This window comes from Nomascus leucogenys, chromosome 10, assembly GCF_006542625.1.
Source record: "Nomascus leucogenys isolate Asia chromosome 10, Asia_NLE_v1, whole genome shotgun sequence".
NCBI lineage: Eukaryota > Metazoa > Chordata > Mammalia > Primates > Hylobatidae > Nomascus > Nomascus leucogenys.
The window spans coordinates 80,045,679-80,062,815 of NC_044390.1; the positions used below are offsets into that span (position 1 = coordinate 80,045,679).

A 17,137-nucleotide genomic window follows, 5' to 3' on the forward strand; every position below is an offset into this window, starting at 1 on the left:
CACCTAAAAGGCATTCAACAAATGTTTCCTTCCTGACAAGGCAAGAGCAATTTCTACTCCTTGCAGAGAATCACCAAATTGTCAACATATATTGCATCCCTGAGGAGTCCCCAGTTTTCACCACTAAAAGCTTCCTTCTTCCTAGTTCTTCTAGGCTGAGAAGGCTGTATAGCATAATTGTTCTTTGTAAAGCCTGTGTATGCTCATATGTGTTTGTGCATGCAAAAAAAAATGTGAAATTGTAAACAGGAGCTAGATCAAAGAGGAGGTTGGGAGAAAGACTTTTAATTTTTAAAACATATTCTTGGGCAATAGTCAATGAACCCCTTTGTAGGCTTCTTAAGTACTGGTTTTCCAGACACCAGAAAACCAGTACTCATAATTTGTGTTCTCTTTCTCCAGGTGACAGTGAGGATAGGAGGGGCCCAGGTCAGAAGACAGGTGGGTTCTGCTGACTCTGTTTTGTCATTTGAGACACGAATTCGCCTAATTCCCTTGATGCCCTTTCTCTACTCAATTCATGCTCTTCTTTCCAGGCCCTGACCCGGCCTCTGCTCCTGGGCGAGGAGGCTACGGGCCTCCCGTGCGCAGGGCCTCCGAGGCACGAATGAGCTCATCTAGCCGGGATTCAGAGAGCTGGGACCACAGCGGGGGTGCTGGAGACTCCAGCCGGAGCCCAGCAGGTGAGCAAGATGGGCAAATCCAGAGACAGTTCTCTGGATAGCGAGACTCAAAAAGAACGAGGGGACTGTGTTTTTATTCATTTACTTAGGCAGCACTTATTGAGTCCTACTGTGTGCCATGTTCTATTCTAGATACTGGTTCTAGTCTATGGTAGAGGAAAGACAGGATTCAGAAACAATTCTGGCTCTAGACATCCATAATTTTGGTTAGATCCTTTTCTTGCTGTAATACCATATGTCAGAAGACATGATTTTTTTGTCCCCGCCTCAAAAAAAAAAAAAACAAAACCCTGGGGGAAAAATGCCCCTAGGCTTCGAACAAAGTAAGGATGCTTCACTCTCAAAGATCTCTCCAAGTCTCCCCTTGGCAATGGCCTCTGCTGTCTGGGCATATGGCGTAGGTCAGCATGGCCAGGATGTCACTGACAGGTGCTTGTGTTGGGTACCTCACATTTCTGGCCTCACTCATGGTGGATTTATTTGGCAAGAGCGCCGATTGGTAGGAGTCATTGAGCACAGGACTTTGAAAGAAATGTCTACCATATTGGAACATCTTTGTTCCATAGCCCCTTGTCTGAGACCTCAAAGCAGCTTCATTTCTTTTGCAGGAAGGGGCTGTGTCTGGGTCTAAGTCAGAATGGCTGAATATTTAGGTCCCATGTTGACATCTGGCCTTCTCTTCCTGAATTGTGTGTTTGTAGCTTAGCACTTCACTTCCTCTTATTGGCAACAGAGCTGGGCATATACCTTGCGCTTCATCATCTGCCCAGACCTCCCCCGCGACAATGAACCTATGGTTCAGATGAACAGAGAAAGAGGAATTTCTCAGATCCTCAACATCATGAAATATTTATAGAGTGTTTACTATGTGCCAAATGCCGTCTCAAGTTCTTTTACATATATTATCTCATTTAATGTTTGCCACAACTCCAGACTCCACGTATGAGAATTCTGTTATTCACATTTTACAGAATGGAGAAACTGAGCCTCAGAGAGGTGAAGCCACTTGCCCTAGGTCACACAGCTGATAATTGGTTAGAATGAGAATTAATTCCATGTATGTCCAACCTCAAAGCCTGTACTTTTTCTTTTTCTCTTCCAGAGGTAAAGTTTCTTTTGGCAATGCCTTTAAAATTATTTTTTAATTGTTGTAAAATATATATAACATAAAATCTGCCATTTTAACCATTTTCATGTGTACAATTCAGTGGTGTAAAGTACGTTCACATGGTTACACAACCATGCCACTATCCATCCACAGAACTTTTTTGTCATTACAAGCTAAAACTTTGTATCCATTAAATAATTCCACACTCTTCTCTCTGCCCAGCCCCTGGTAACCACTATTCTTGATTCTGTATCTATGGTTTTGACTACTCTAGGTACTGCGTATCAGTAGAATCATACAGAATTTGTCCTTTTATGACTGGCCTATTTTACCTAGCATAATGTCTTCAAGGTTCATCCGTGTTGTAGTATGTGTCAGAATTTCTTTCCTTTTTAACCCATTTATGCTGGAGGTTGCAATTTTTTTGTGTGAAAAACCAGACTTTGACGGTGACTTTGAGCAGTAGGATATAAATAACTCCTACAAGCTTAGCGTTCCAATAATGGAACATAGGGCATAAATTAAGAATACACAATATTCTATTGTGTATTTATATAGTATACTTATATACACACATAGTATACACATATATACACACATAGTATACATATATGCACAAGAGAATATATAGAAACATAGTATATATAACATAAAACATAATATACTATATAGTATATGTTGTATATTATATACATATAGTATATACACACAGTACACATACTATATATAGTGGTGTATATGTATATACATGTATATATGCATATATATAGTGGTGTGTGTGTATATATATATTATATATACTACATTTTGTGTATCCATTCACCCATCAATGGAAGTTTGGGTTGTTTCAACCTTTTGACTGTTGTAAATGATGTTGCTGTGTGCCTGACATACGAATACCTGTTGCATTCCATTCTTTTGAGTATATACCTAGAAGTGAAGTTGCTGGATCATATGGTAATTCTGTGTTTCATTTTTTGAGGAACCACCATACTGTTTTCCATGGTGGCTGAGACATTTTTAGATTCCTGCCAACAATGCGCAAGGGTTCTCATTTCTTCATGTCCTCACCAATATTTGTTGTTCTCTGGGTTTTGTTTTTGTTTTTAATAATAGTCATCCCAGTGGTGTGAAGTGGCATCTCCTTGTGGTTTTGACTTGCATTTCCCTCATGATGAGTGATACTGAGCATCTTTTCATGTGCTTTTGGCCATTTGGATATTTTCCCTGGAGAGACAGCTATTCAAGTCCTTTGAACACATTTTAAATTGGATAGTTTGTCTTTTGTTGTTGAGTCATAGAAGTTCTTTATATATTCTGGATATTAATGTCTTATCAGATATATAATTTACACATTTTTCTCTTATTTCATGGGTTGTTTTTTCACTCTTTTAGAGTGTCATTTGGTGCACAGAAGGCTTTTATTTTGATGAAGCCCAGTTTCTTTTTTTTTTCTTTTCTTGCCTATGTTTTTAGTGTCATATCTAAGAAATCATTGCCTAATCTAAGATCATGAAGAAGTTCCTTTATGTTTTCTTCTAAGAGTTTTATAGTTTTAGCCCTTATATTTGGGTCTTTGATGCATTTCGAGTTAATTTCCGCATATCAAATCCTGCTTTTAACGTCTATATTATTTTGTCTTCTGAGGACAAAGACAGTCATAGGACATTTCTGAACTGGATTTGAATCCCCTGTCCCTCAGGAGTCAATGTAAATGTTCTCCTTGTCTAGCTTCTAGCATCTACCTGTTCCACCTTGAGCTGGATTAGCTGCTACCTTCTCTGAGCTCCCAGGGTGGTGAGATGCAGCCCTAATGCAGGACTTATCACTGTCTAAAGCATTAGAGCCTGAATCTCTCTCCCTCGTAATACCAGGGACATGTCTCTCTCCATTAATTTATTATGTTTCCAAATATTTGGAGCATCTACCATAATTTTGTCTCTTGCTCACCATTTTCCAGCCTATACTAAGATTCTTAGTTGATTATAGGCTCTCAAATACTTGCAGATTTGAATTAATAATCATAATAGCAACTTAAACTTATTGAGCATCTACTCTCTGCCAGGTATGTGATTAAACCCTTTGCATGGGTCATATTGATTCAATCAACAGCTCTTTTTGGATAGGTACTATTGTAGTCATCTTCACATAACAGATGCAGCAAAGAGAGGCTAAAACAATCTCAAGGTCACATAAAAGTAATAGCGAGGCTGGTGTTTAACCCAGGCAGTTCACGTGCAGAGCCAGTGCTCCTAGCAGGTCTGTTATAAGTTCCACTTGAGGGACTGACAGCAGCTCAGTAAAACAAATTCCCAGTAAAACTCCCTTGTTCCAGGGCTTAATCCTGGAATCTCAGGGTCCTCCCTCACACACAGTGTGGAAATCCCTTCAGAGGTCTCTGAAAGGGTTTTTGATCACCCATATACTCTCTGTAAGGGGGGACTCCCTACCTCTTGGAGCAGCTTATTCTATTGTTGATGGGCTTCAGGTGTCATTTACACATTCAACAAGATCTGAGGTAGATTTGGACAGAAGTCCTACCTTAGGGGCTTCCTGGTTATGTGACCTTGGGCATATTTAACCCCCACTACCTCAACTGCAAAATGGGGAACACAGTACCATGCATGGCATTGAGTTGTGAAGCTTCCATGAGGTGATGTTCAAGGCCTGGTGCATTTGAAGAACTCAATGACTGTTGGCTATTGTTGCATCATAAACTCATCATTTCAGTGTCTGTCTCCTTCCTGTGACTGGGCTGTGCACTCCTGGAGGATATAAGATGGTGTTTTGTCAATCTTAGCACAGGGATTGGCACTTGGTAGATACCCACTGGATGCTCATTGAATGAATGAATGGACAAATGAACGAGGCCTCAAATGAACAAACAAATGGCAGTGCTAACGTAGGAATCTGGGACAAGACTTGGCTATTTGTAAGCCCCCAGGCAGAGGTGGTAAAGCACCCTCTGTTATGTGTATTCAAACATCCATTCAGCCAAAAGTGCTGGATTCAAGAAAGACGGCATCTAGCCCAGTGAAGTAAGAGAGAGCAGGGCTTTCTTCCCAGAACATCACACCTTCTGGGCACCAGAAACTGCTGCACACATCATTCCATTCAGTCCCTCTCTGGGAAACAACAGCATGTAAGGGTCTCTGGCAGAGAGACCAACTGCCAGAGTTCAAACCCTGGCTCTGCACTAACCAGCCAAGAGACATTAGATGAGCTCAGTAACTCCTCTGTGCCTCAGTTTCCCCATCTGTAAAATGGAGATAATATGGCCCCACCCCATAAGGTTATTAGTGTAGAAATTAAAGAAGTTCTTATATGTAAAGTCCCTGGCACATGGTAAGCACTAAATAAATGTTAATTCATTATTATTATGAGTTAAGTGGAACTGTTGCCTCCATGGGGCATGTAAGGTTCAGAGAGAATGAGTGACCAGCCCAAGGTCACACAGGCCATATAGGAAACAGCAGGAAGGCAAAGCCAAGTCCATATGAAAATAGAGACACGTTCTTTCAGTAATAATAAAATAATCTCACCACCTGACATGTGTCGAGTCTTTAGTACATGCCAAGCACTGTTCTGAGCATTGCCTGTTTGTATCATTGTATCTTCCCCATAGCTCTATCAGCTAAGTGATTATCTCCATATACCAGGTGAGGAAACTGAGGCCCAGGGAGGACAGGTCACTTGAGCAAAGTCACACAGGTGGAAGGAGGATTATAGAACCTGTGCCTTTTAACAACTGTGCTGCTGCTGTGACTCACCGGAGTCTGAGTATTGACAGGAAAGAACACACTGAAGGCAAAAGAGTCAGAAAAAGCTGAGTGACTGAGGAGCTGCCTCCAGCGGAAGTCCAAGGGGCTCACCCCACACCGGCTGAGCGGTCCCAAGCTCCTTCCTGCTGTGTATGTGTGTGACACATATGGCTGTTTTCTTTCCTCTGCAGGTTTGAGACGGGCCAACTCAGTCCAGGCCTCCAGACCTGCCCCAGGCTCGGTGCAGAGCCCAGCGCCACCTCAGCCTGGGCAGCCAGGTACCTGCCACTCGCCTGCTAGCACCTGCCCAGGCTGTCACTCGGCTGTGACCCTCATACCTCCCATCCCTGCTTGCAGAGTATGCTGGGCTTTCTGCAAAGCTGCAGCCACAGCTAAATCCTGAACTCTTCTAAGACCCTTAGAACCAGTCATTCCCTGGGCCAAGAAGCTGGGCGGGGAGTGGGAGTAGGAGGCAGGGAGCATCCCACCCACCCAGTGCAGAAAGTGATGGCACCTCATTCGCCAGTGTTTCCCACCTCAAAGACCAACACCCCCATTTCACAGAGGAGCAAGTCAAGGCTCAGGAAGTTCCCACAGCACTGGGGCTTGGATCTAAGCCTTTCTAAATCCAAAAGCTCCCCTCCCAGTGGACTGTTCCTGCAGCCTCGGATACCTTTCTGCCTTCGGGCCTGTGTCCACACCTGTGAAATGAGAAGGAAAAGGTGAACCCCCAAATGATGCCACCCTGTCTTCTGCATCTCTGTTTGTCTCTTTTCCCTGCTCAGGGACCCCAGGAGGCAGCAGACCGGGTCCTGGGCCAGCAGGACGCTTTCCAGATCAGAAGCCAGGCAAGTATCTGCTTCCTCCCGTGCCTGCCCAAGTGGCCACCTCTCTCCTACCTCTCTGAGAGAGAGCAGGCAGCTGCCAGAACTTGACTCAGCCTGCACCCTGAGACCTGTCTGATGAGATCTAAACAGCCCCCCGAGTCGAAAACTCTAGATAGTCCGTACTAAGATTAGCTAGATAGAAATGCCAACACATACAGTTTAGAGCATAGACTACCTGGGTTCAAATCCCTGCCCCTTCACTTCCTGGCTGTGTGACTTTGGGCAAGTTACTTAGCTTCCCTGAGCCTCAGTTTCCTTATTTATAAAATGGGAATAATACTAGGACCTACCTCACAGAATTGTTGGGAGGATTAAACAAACTAATACACAGAAAACCTTGGTGGGTTGCCTGGAATATACTAAGCCCACGCTGAGCGACAGTGGTTACTATTAATATATATGACCAATATGCATCACCATCATATGTATCAGTCACAGCTACAAGACACTTTTTTCCTTTCTCAGGCATCAGGCACTGTTTTAAGTGCTGCGCCTATATTTGTTCATTAAAAAATACTATTATTTGAGGAGCTTCAGATATTATAATGTCCATTTTACAGATAAAGAAACTGAGGCTCAGAGACATTAAGTAATTTGCCGCGGGTCACACGGCCAAGATTCAAACCCAGGCTGTCTGGGCACCAGAGTCCACACCACTGATTTGTACCCCCACAAGGTCTGTTTTGCTTACATCTGAATCAGCTTGAGGGGCTTATTGTCAAACACAGATCCCAAGGTCCCACTGCATATCCACTGGTTCTGGGTGAAGCCAGGAATCCGCATCTTTTGAAAATGTCCCTAGGTGCTGCTGTTATGAAACAGGGATGCAGCTGCATGTTTCCTGTCCTTATCTCCCTGCAGAGGTGGCTCCGAGCAACCCCGGGACAACTGCCCCCCCACCCCGAGAGGAGAGAACAGGGGGAGTTGGGGGATACCCAGCAGTTGGAGCCAGAGAGGACCGAATGAGCCACCCCTCCGGGCCCTATTCCCAAGCATCCGCAGCTGCCCCCCAGCCTGCCGCAGCCCGCCAGCCACCCCCACCAGAGGAGGAGGAAGAGGAAGCCAACAGCTACGATTCAGATGAAGCAAGTAGGTGGTGCCTAAGGGAGAGGTATCTTGGAAAAATCACTTCAGGAGCCAAGCCCAGGAAAACAGGAATGGCTCAGGGACAGCCCTGTCTATCCCCAGACCCCTAATATGCCAGACCTAATAAACATATTAACCAAGTGATAGAAGTACAGATTTGTGTTTCTAAATTCACAAAATATCAGCTTCCTAAAGATTAAGTGCTACATCTATTTTTTATTGTGGTAAAATACAAATAATAACATCAATGGTACCATGTAAATCATTTTAAAAATTGCAACTCGGTGGCATTAACTATATTCTCGATGTTCAGTCTACTAGTTCCTCAAGATGTTAAACATAGAATTATTGTATGACTCAGGAATTTCGCTCCTAGGTGTGAATGCATATTTTAACAGTTTTTAAAACTCTTTAATGTATATCTCCTAAAAGTAATTTATTAATCATGATTTAAAATTTACTGGGCATTTTCTCTTGCATCCTTATTAAATGCCTACAATGTACCTACCCCACCCAGGCCCCAAGTTCCAGGGATACACACACATGTATATACACACACACACACACACACACACACACACACACACACACACACACACCAGTGACATTTCCCCCCCGCTAACCCCGGTGTGCCTCCGGCAGCCTTTGTGAGCTGGAGGGAGGCAGAATTGTCAAGTGTCTGCATCCAATATGTGTTGGTGGGTGGGGACATTACAAGTTGTTTCTGATCAAGTGGAAAAACTGGATCACACAGAAGGAACAGATCAAAGGCTGTGACCAGCAACATGGCCTTGACCTGCCATGTCATCTCCCCTCATTGTAAAATGAAAAGCACAGCACCACCTCCCCCACAGGCTAAGGGGCAGATAAACTGAGATACCTTCTGGGGAGGTACTTCATAAAATGGAAATCATTGTTACATAATGCTAAACACCCGCGAGGAATTGTTGTTATGCGTATGGACATGAGAGGTAATAAAAGTCCACACGCGTTGGGCACTCATTGTGTGCTGGGCACTATTCTGAGTGTATTCTGTGCATTTACCTATTTAATCTTCCCTACGAACCTGGGCATAGTTGCTTTTATGACTCTCATTTTACAGATTGAGAGATGAGGCTCCGAGAGGTTGAGGGACTTGTCCAAGCTCATCTAGTCAGTGCAAGGAGGGGCTGGTGGTCGATCACACAGCTGTAGCAGCAGATCAGAGGCCAGGCCCGCATGGAAGATCAGCTGGCCCCCTTCGTGCCCTGTGCTCTCCCATGGATCATGGGTCTGCGGTCTCAGGAGAAAGGAGTGAGAGGAGTCCACCCACCTTGTCGGCCACAGGCCGGCTCTGCTCTGAAAATGCCCTGTCTATGCACCCTTCTGCCTTCCCTCATCCTAGTCCTTCCCTGGAACACTGGCTACTCTTCCTTCCAACGGCCTTAAATGTCCCCAACCCACCAAGCATAGATGAGTCCTCCCAGCCTCATGTCTGTCCCTGTTATTAACTTATCCCGGCAGTTTATTACAAACCTGTCTCCATACCCTGTACTCTTCACACACTCACTCATCTATATTTGACAAGGGTTTATTGCGCATGTACTAAGTGCTTCAGACTGTTCTAGATGCTGGGGATATCATGGAAAAAAAAAGATAGACATGCCAGCTATTCTCCTGGAGCTAACGCTCTAGTGAAGAGAAACAGTTAACATACCAACGAATTCATTTCAAGTGGAGACAGAGCACCATAAAGGAAATAAAATACATTGAGTGACTATGATGGTAGCTACTTTAGACAGTGATCAAGGAGGGCTTCTCTGAGGAGGTGACATTTAAGCTGAGATATGGATAATGAGAAGGTGCCAGCCATGTAAGGATCTAGAGGGAGAGCATTCCAGGCAGAGGGAACAGCAAATGCTGAGACTCATTTATTCCTCAGCAAATAAGTGAACACCTACGATTATGTGCTGTGTGTTGTGCACACTGGGGACATAGCAGTCAACCAGATAATCCCAGCCTTTGCCCTCATGGGGTTCTCAATCTATCAGGACAGAAACGCATTACCTAGGCGAGTACACAGATGATGAACTGATCATAGATGTCCTGAGTGCTCTAAGGTAGTGCAGGGTCTACCAAGATGAGGTACTCACAGCAAAAACCGAGTTTTCCTCTCTTCTGTAGTCCCAATTCATATCCCAATTCATAGCCCACCCTGGGCACATAGCAAGTGTTCAGGAAATGTTTGCTGAGTGACTGAATGTTTGTTATCTTGGTTCCTGTCTCTGCCTCCTTCAGCCACCCTGGGTGCCCTGGAATTCAGCCTTCTCTACGACCAGGACAACAGCTCACTGCAGTGCACCATCATTAAGGCCAAGGTGGGTGATGGGGACCAAGCAGGGGACCTCTCAGGATGCTCTGGCATGGCTAGGAGACTCAGATGGGGATGGGTGACCAAGCCTGTCTCTTTTTGTTGCTTGTCTATCGATGATAGTGACGGCGATGAGAAGAGTCACAGTAATTAGGCAAATTCCTTTCTGGGAGGCCTTCCTCCTCCAGGGATGGTCCCAGAGGGGTTTCACTTATCTGCAAACACCTCCTGGGAGTACATGCAGCTGGGCTTCAAGAGCAGGGCCGGCCTCTGTCTGCCTGGGCCAGCAGTGTCTCTGGAGGGGATGGTGGAGGTTCTGCCCGGGAGGAGATGACAGCCTGGCTCGATAGCTGACATGGCCATAGAATGGCCCCATCCCTGTGTTTGCCTGAGGTCCCTTCTGCTGAAGCGGCTGTCACACTGGAGCAGCAGCCGAGACACAGGGACACTAATATGGGCTTCCAAGGGGGTGGGACAGCCTCACGCAGGCTCCGGGGGAGTGAGCTGACTTGATTCCAGACCCCGGGGGAAAAAGCTGAGTGAAGCCAGTGCAAACCCCAGAAAGTAATTGACTAGGATTGCACCCCTCTCCTGCAAAGCCCCAAGCCTGGTCCACACAGAAAAACCAGCAGGGGCTCAGGAACCAGGCTTCTTGGGTTCAGATACCAGCCCTGACCTTTCCTAGCTGTGTGACCTGGGGGAAGTGACTTAACCCCTCTGTGTGTCACTGTGCCTATTTGTAAATTGGGGATAATAGTAGTGTCTCTCCCATAAGGATAGTTGTGGGCACATGTTCCAGTGTTCCCAGGACAGTCCCCTTCTGTGCCTGTTGCCTCGCTATAATAATTAAGTGCTTCCTTTTTCACTCTTAAAATGTCTCAATTTGAATGATAAATGAGGTATGAAATGCTTAACATAACTCCTAGACCAACACATTCCTTTGCCCAAGTCACTTTTTTATTGAGCACCAATTATGTGTCAGCATTTATTGGACACCTATTATGTATCAGCATTTATTGGGCACCTATAATATATCACCATTTATTGGGCACCAAGTATGTATCAGCATTTTTTGGACACCTATTTATTATCACTATGGCAAGCACTTAGATGCACTTAACACTGCCCCTCCACCCCCGCCAATAACACAGTGAAGTAAGTGCATACATGATTTTGTTTCCTTTTTATAGAAACTTCTGAGGTAGGGATTCTTATTAGCCCCATTGTACAGATGGGGAAACAGGATTAGAAAGTTAAAGTCTGAGGTCACACAGCTGGTAAGGGATGGAGCTGATCTTTACAGGCAAGATCTCATTTAATCCTCCAAGAGCCCCATGAAGCAGGAGTTGCTGCCAGCCCCATTGAACAAGTGGGGAAACAAGATCCAAGGAGATCACTGGACACAATACACTTGACCCTTGAACAATGTGGGAGTCAAGTTAACCCCCTGAGCAGCTGAAAATCTATGGTATAACTTTTGATTCCCTAAAAACTTAACTGCTACTAGCCTACTGTTGCCTGGAAGCCTTCCTGACAACATAAACCATCAATGAACACATCTTTTGTATACTTTAGATATTATGTACTGTATTCTTACAATAAAGTAAGCTAGCTAAAAGAAAATTCAACATTTATTGAGAAAATCATAAGGAAGAGGAAATATATTTACTATTCATTAAGTGAAACTGGATCATGATGAAGGTCTTCATCCTCATGGTCTTCATGTTGAGTAGGCTGAGGAGGTTGAGGAAGAGGAGGGGTTGGTCTTGCTTTCTCAGGGGTGGCAGAGGTGGAAGAAAATCCTCATGTAGGTGGACCCACACAGTTCACACCCATGTTGTTCACGGCCAGTTGTGCATGGTATAAGTGCTGTGCAGAGGGATGATGGGAGCCAGAGGTGGGACATCTGCCTGGTCTGAATGTAGGGGATGGACAGAGTGTGTCTAAGCCCCAGGAATTTGGGGATTGCTCACTTTAACAAATCAACTGAATTCCTACCTACCCCAAACTTCCTTCCTCTATAGTATCTCATCTGAGCCTCATCCCAGCCCTGATGGATGGAGACACTGCAGTCTCAGAAGAGAATGCGGGGGTCAGGGCCGGAATGCAGGAGTCTCCTCCTTCCCCCAACCTTGCCTTTACTCTTCTGGGACGTGTCCTCCTATCCTAGAAATAACAATCCAGCCTTGATCCAGTGTGTACTGTATGCCAACACTTGACAGGTGGAATTGCATTTACATCTCACCACCTTATGAAGTGGGTACTGTTCTCATCCCCATTTGACAGGTAGGGAAACTGAGGCTCAGATAGATTAAACTTGTCTAAGGTCACATAGCCAGGAAGTGACATGGCCAGGTTTAAAACCCTGTCTCCTGTCCCAGTACTCTTTCCATGATACTGCATTTCCCTTCTCTCTCTTTGGAGGAGGAAACACACAGGGTGGACCAACAGGCAGGACAGATGCCAGGGGCTATGCCCATTGCCGATGACAGCTGAGCACTGGGCCCTCCTGAGGCCCTCACACCATTGCCTCCTTCTCTTGCAGGGCCTGAAGCCCATGGATTCAAACGGCTTGGCTGATCCCTACGTTAAGCTGCACCTCCTGCCGGGAGCCAGCAAGGTACCATATGGCCTGGGCTTCTCTGCAGACCGGGTGCATGGGCCCTGGCAGATACCCAGGGTTCTCAGCTCGGAGCCTAAAATAGCCTTATCTGCCCCAAATCCCCAACCCCACCTCATCCTGTGAGTAGCAAAGCCATTGCAGAGTATGTAAAGTATGTCCCAGGGGTCATTCTCCCTTGGGCAGGGGCTCTGCCCATTTCTCCAACTCAGAAACCTGGGATCTGGGCAGCTGCCAATGCCAGAAGAGAAGCAGATGCCCTGATGATGCCCTTCATCTGCTCGAACACCTTCAGCGGCTCTCCCACTGCTGACTCTGGCTCACCTCCTCCACACATTTTATGCCCCAACCACACGCTCCTTATCTCTCAATAGAAATGAGCAGCTTTCTCCAAATTTCAGGACTAAGCACTTTGGAGAATATTCTCTGAAGCCCTGGCCCTCCCACCCTCCTCTCTCCTCCAGCTCGCCTGCTGAGCATTGCTTTGCTCTGGGGTTAATTCTCCTCTCTGGGGATTGGCCCACCCAGAGTATATAGCTGGAAATGGAAGTGTGCCTGCCTGGGTTTTGTTTTGTGCTTTGTATTAATTTGACATAGATGTCCTAAAGGCAAAGGTGATAGTACATCTGTCAAATGATCTTCAGAAAATGCCTGTTAAATACCCCTACAAGTACCAAATGCCCCATGAGACAAAGAGGACACAGTACACACCTGCACACCGTCCCCCACCCTCAACACACACACACACGCATACACTTTGTCTCACTCTTTTCTTTGGATCAAGGAAAGACAGTTCCTCACCTGGCCACGGCCAAATTATGAAGTGTTTGGCCCCCGCTCCTCCTCACTCCCCAGTGATGTTTGCTTCTCTTCTAGATGCCCTCCTTTACCCACTCCTAATAGCCAAAGCTGCTTTGCTGAAGAATCTAATGTGAATCATTTGCATGTTAGCATGAATGAGATTTGTCACCAGGCCACTTCTGGGCATAGTTGCATTTCTAGCCTTCTCCGTCTTAGAGTAAAATGAAAAATGTTGGCCCCTCTAAGGAATTTTAGGCATGAAGGGTACTATTTGGGGGGAACAGAGAGAACCATCCCAATATCCCCCTGCCTAAATGGGAATGGGTGACTCTTATTTCTGTCTCCCTCACCTATAAATGATTTCTTCTCAAAGGCAGATGTCTCTGCTTTCTTAAGGGAAAGTTCAAGGAGGAGGCTCAGTGCATGGAGGGAGAGGGGACCCAGTGTCAAGCATTGATCTATTTTTCTGTGGCCGTGATCCTAGAGGACATCCCCCACTCCCTGGGAACATGCCTTTGGGAATAACTAAGCCCCTAGCCACTCCTATGGGGAAAGCCACCCACCCACCCCAGGTCAGCCCAAACGATGGGGTTCCACGACTGGCTCCCCACTGAGGTAGATGTCTCTGTCCATCTCTCTGGGGCTCTAGTCCAACAAGCTTCGTACAAAAACTCTGCGGAATACCCGGAACCCCATCTGGAATGAGACCCTCGTGTATCACGGCATCACTGATGAGGACATGCAAAGGAAGACCCTCAGGTATCTGGCAGGCAGAGGGCAGAGAGGGAAGCAAAGGGGAGACTCGGGGTGGGTGGAACTGAGACTTGGGGTGACTCCCCCAGGGCTTCACTCTAAAAAGATCTGTACTTAGTTTATTTTTTTTCTTGCTTGTTTACTTTTACCAAAAAATGACATATATTTTTGGTAGAAATTTTGGAAAATACAGATAAGTTGAAACTGTTTACTGTTAACATCTTGGTATCTGTTCATTCAGGGTGTGTGTGTTAGGGGGTGGGGTGCGTGTGTGGGTGTGTATGTAAAAGTTTTTTCCTGATAAAATTGAGTGCTTATAAAAAGGTTTATTACAATGGATCATCCTGTTAATACATCTGTATCACTTAAGAATACATTGATCCTATTTCATATTCTTCTACAATGCTGAATTATTAGGCTGGTGTGAAAGTAATTGCAGTTTTTGCCATTAGAAGTAATGGATATATATAGAACTTGCCTTTTTTTCTTAACAATGTATCTTGGTGTTACAGCCATGAAAAGACGTTTAAATCTACCTAATTTTTAGCTGCCTCAGAATATTCCACAGAATGGATTTATCACAGATTTTTTAAAATGTTCTTATTCTTAAATATTACAAATGAATAGAAAAGTGTAGAATATACTAAAACAAACATCCATGAACCCACCCAATACTTGATCTGTTAAAAATCCTGCTATTTTGCTGTGTTTGCTTCAGCTCTTTTTTAAGAAATAAAGCACCCCCAGTGCAAGTTGAAGCTCCTTTCGTATAGTCTGTCTCCCACCTGTCCTGTCCTCTTCCTTCTCTCCCAAGAGCTAAACACCATCCTGAATTCTTTGGGTATCATTCTCAAGTATGTCTTATACTTCATAATTATGTATCTATAAACAATGTACAGCATTGTTTGGCATGTTTTAAATTTTTATGTAAATGTTTACCAGTTTATTTAGCCAATTCCCTATGGGTGGGCATTTAAATTGTTTTCAGCTTTTCTCTATTACAAACAAAGTTGCAATGAGCAACTTTATTCTTCCTTGTGTGCATATGAGTGTTTCCTTAGGACACAAACCAAAGAGAATTATTACTGGATCATGGGATATGTGATGTTTTCCAAAACAATTTTACAAGACATGCAAACTGCTTTCCAAATTGGCTGCAACATTACTCTAAGTAAATATTTTTATTGTGGCATAACATTCATTTAGCAAAATGCACATATAAGCGCACAGATTGACGAATTTTCACAATAGTGAACATACTGGGCTTCAGGAATGGAACATTCCTAGACTGCAGAAGACCCCCACTGTGGCCCCTTCCTATTGAATACTCCCCTGGGGTATTCGATATCCTAACATCTTACAGGACAAGTTAATTTTGTCTGTTTTTGTACTTTATATAAATGAAATTGTATTGTGTGGCTCTTTTGTATCTATATTCTTTCATTTAACATTCTACGTGTGTATTCATCTAAGTTGTGTGTAGTTGTAGATCATTCTTGTTGCTATTTAGTATTTTATTGCAGGAATATAATGCAGTTTTATTTATCCAGTTTACTGTTGATGTATTTGGGTGGTTTCTAGTTTGGGGCTATTACAAATAGTGCTGCTAGGAACATTCTAGTAGCTGTTTGTAGGTGCACAGGTGCGCTCATTTCCATTGCATATATACCTAGAAGTGTAATGATTGAGCCATAAGATATGGGTATGTCCAGCTTTAATAGAAACTGCCAGTTTTCCATAGTGGCTGTGCCAGTGTGCACTCCCATCAGCCATGCATGGGAGTTCCAGTTGCTTCACAGCCTCATCAACACTTTTTCATTTTGGCCATTCTGGTAGGTGTGCACTGGTGTTGCATTGTGGTTTCAAATTTCGCTGATGACTAAGTACAACACTTTCTCTAATGTACACTATTACATTTTGTGGTTATTTCATAATTTTCTTAAGCAGTCCCTCCATTGTACAGTATTTGTTATTTCTGCTATTTTCATAGTTATAGACAATATTGTGACAAACATCTTTGTAGTTAAATATATTTCTAATTTTTTGTAGGTACATGGTAGGCGTATATATTAATATTCATGAGGTATATAGGATAGTTTGATACAGGCATACGATGTGTAATAGTTTCATCATGAGTTTTTTAAATGGGTTAAAATCACCTCAAGCATTTATCCCTGTGTTATAAACAATCAAATTATACTCTTTTCACTATTTTTAAATGTACAATTAAATTATTATTGACTATAGTCACCCTGTTGTGCTATCAAATATTAGATCTCATTTATTCTTTCCAACTATTTTTTGGACCCATTGTAGTTAAATATTTTTGTACTTGCCTTATGATACATTTGAGGTAAATTCCTATAAGTGGTGCTACAGGGTCAAAAACAGTGATTATTCCCTTATGTCTTTGGAGATGCATTGCTGTGAAGAAGGATGATATTGTTTGTTTACACCCCAACCAGCTCAGTTGAGACAAGTTTTTTCTCCAGTGTTAGACAGTGCAGGGCTCAGCTACGAGGGTGTTTGGGCCCTCCAGGACTTTGAACATTTGTTCAACTAATGTTGGTGGCCAAGGAGTGTGGTATTTTACAGTCCCTTCCTGTCCCCCAAGAATGCCTCCCATGCCTTGGAAGACAATAAGTCCTTTCCTCTCTTAATATACGTCAGGATAACTTATCATGCCATGACTGGTCCTTTTGGTCTCCTATGGCAGCAGTTCCCAGTCCTTCTGACACCAGGGAACAGTTTTGTGGAAGACAGTTTTTCCATGGACTGGGGAGGGAGAAGGATGCTTACAGGATGAAACTGTTCCACCTTGGATCATCAGGCATTAGATTCTCATCCTAGATCCCTCACATGTGCAGTTCACAATAGGGTTTATGCTTCTATAAGAATCTAATGCTGCCACTGATCTGACAGGAGGCAGAGCTGAAGTGGTAATGCTTGCTCACCTGCTGCTCATCACCTCCTCCTGTGCAGCCGGGTTCCTAACAGGCCACAGACTGGTACTGGTCCGTGGCCTGAGGGTTGGAGACTCTTGTCCTAAGGGACATTTCTTATGACCTGCTCTTTTTGTGCCACTATT

General features: G+C 44.2%; 1 protein-coding gene across 4 annotated transcripts in view; it reads left to right on the forward strand.

Moving 5' to 3' along the window:
* RPH3A (rabphilin 3A) overlaps positions 1 to 17,137 on the forward strand; it is a 322,955-nt gene that overhangs the window by 290,820 nt on the left and 14,998 nt on the right. For all 4 annotated transcript variants that reach the window (XM_030821441.1, XM_030821440.1, XM_030821442.1 and 1 more), the window contains exons 9-16: positions 403 to 441; positions 537 to 683; positions 5,744 to 5,830; positions 6,338 to 6,400; positions 7,301 to 7,528; positions 9,803 to 9,882; positions 12,421 to 12,495; positions 13,946 to 14,055. In XM_030821441.1, coding sequence (XP_030677301.1) covers positions 403 to 441; positions 537 to 683; positions 5,744 to 5,830; positions 6,338 to 6,400; positions 7,301 to 7,528; positions 9,803 to 9,882; positions 12,421 to 12,495; positions 13,946 to 14,055 — 829 coding nt within the window. The remainder of the gene's footprint in view (positions 1 to 402; positions 442 to 536; positions 684 to 5,743; positions 5,831 to 6,337; positions 6,401 to 7,300; positions 7,529 to 9,802; positions 9,883 to 12,420; positions 12,496 to 13,945; positions 14,056 to 17,137) is intronic.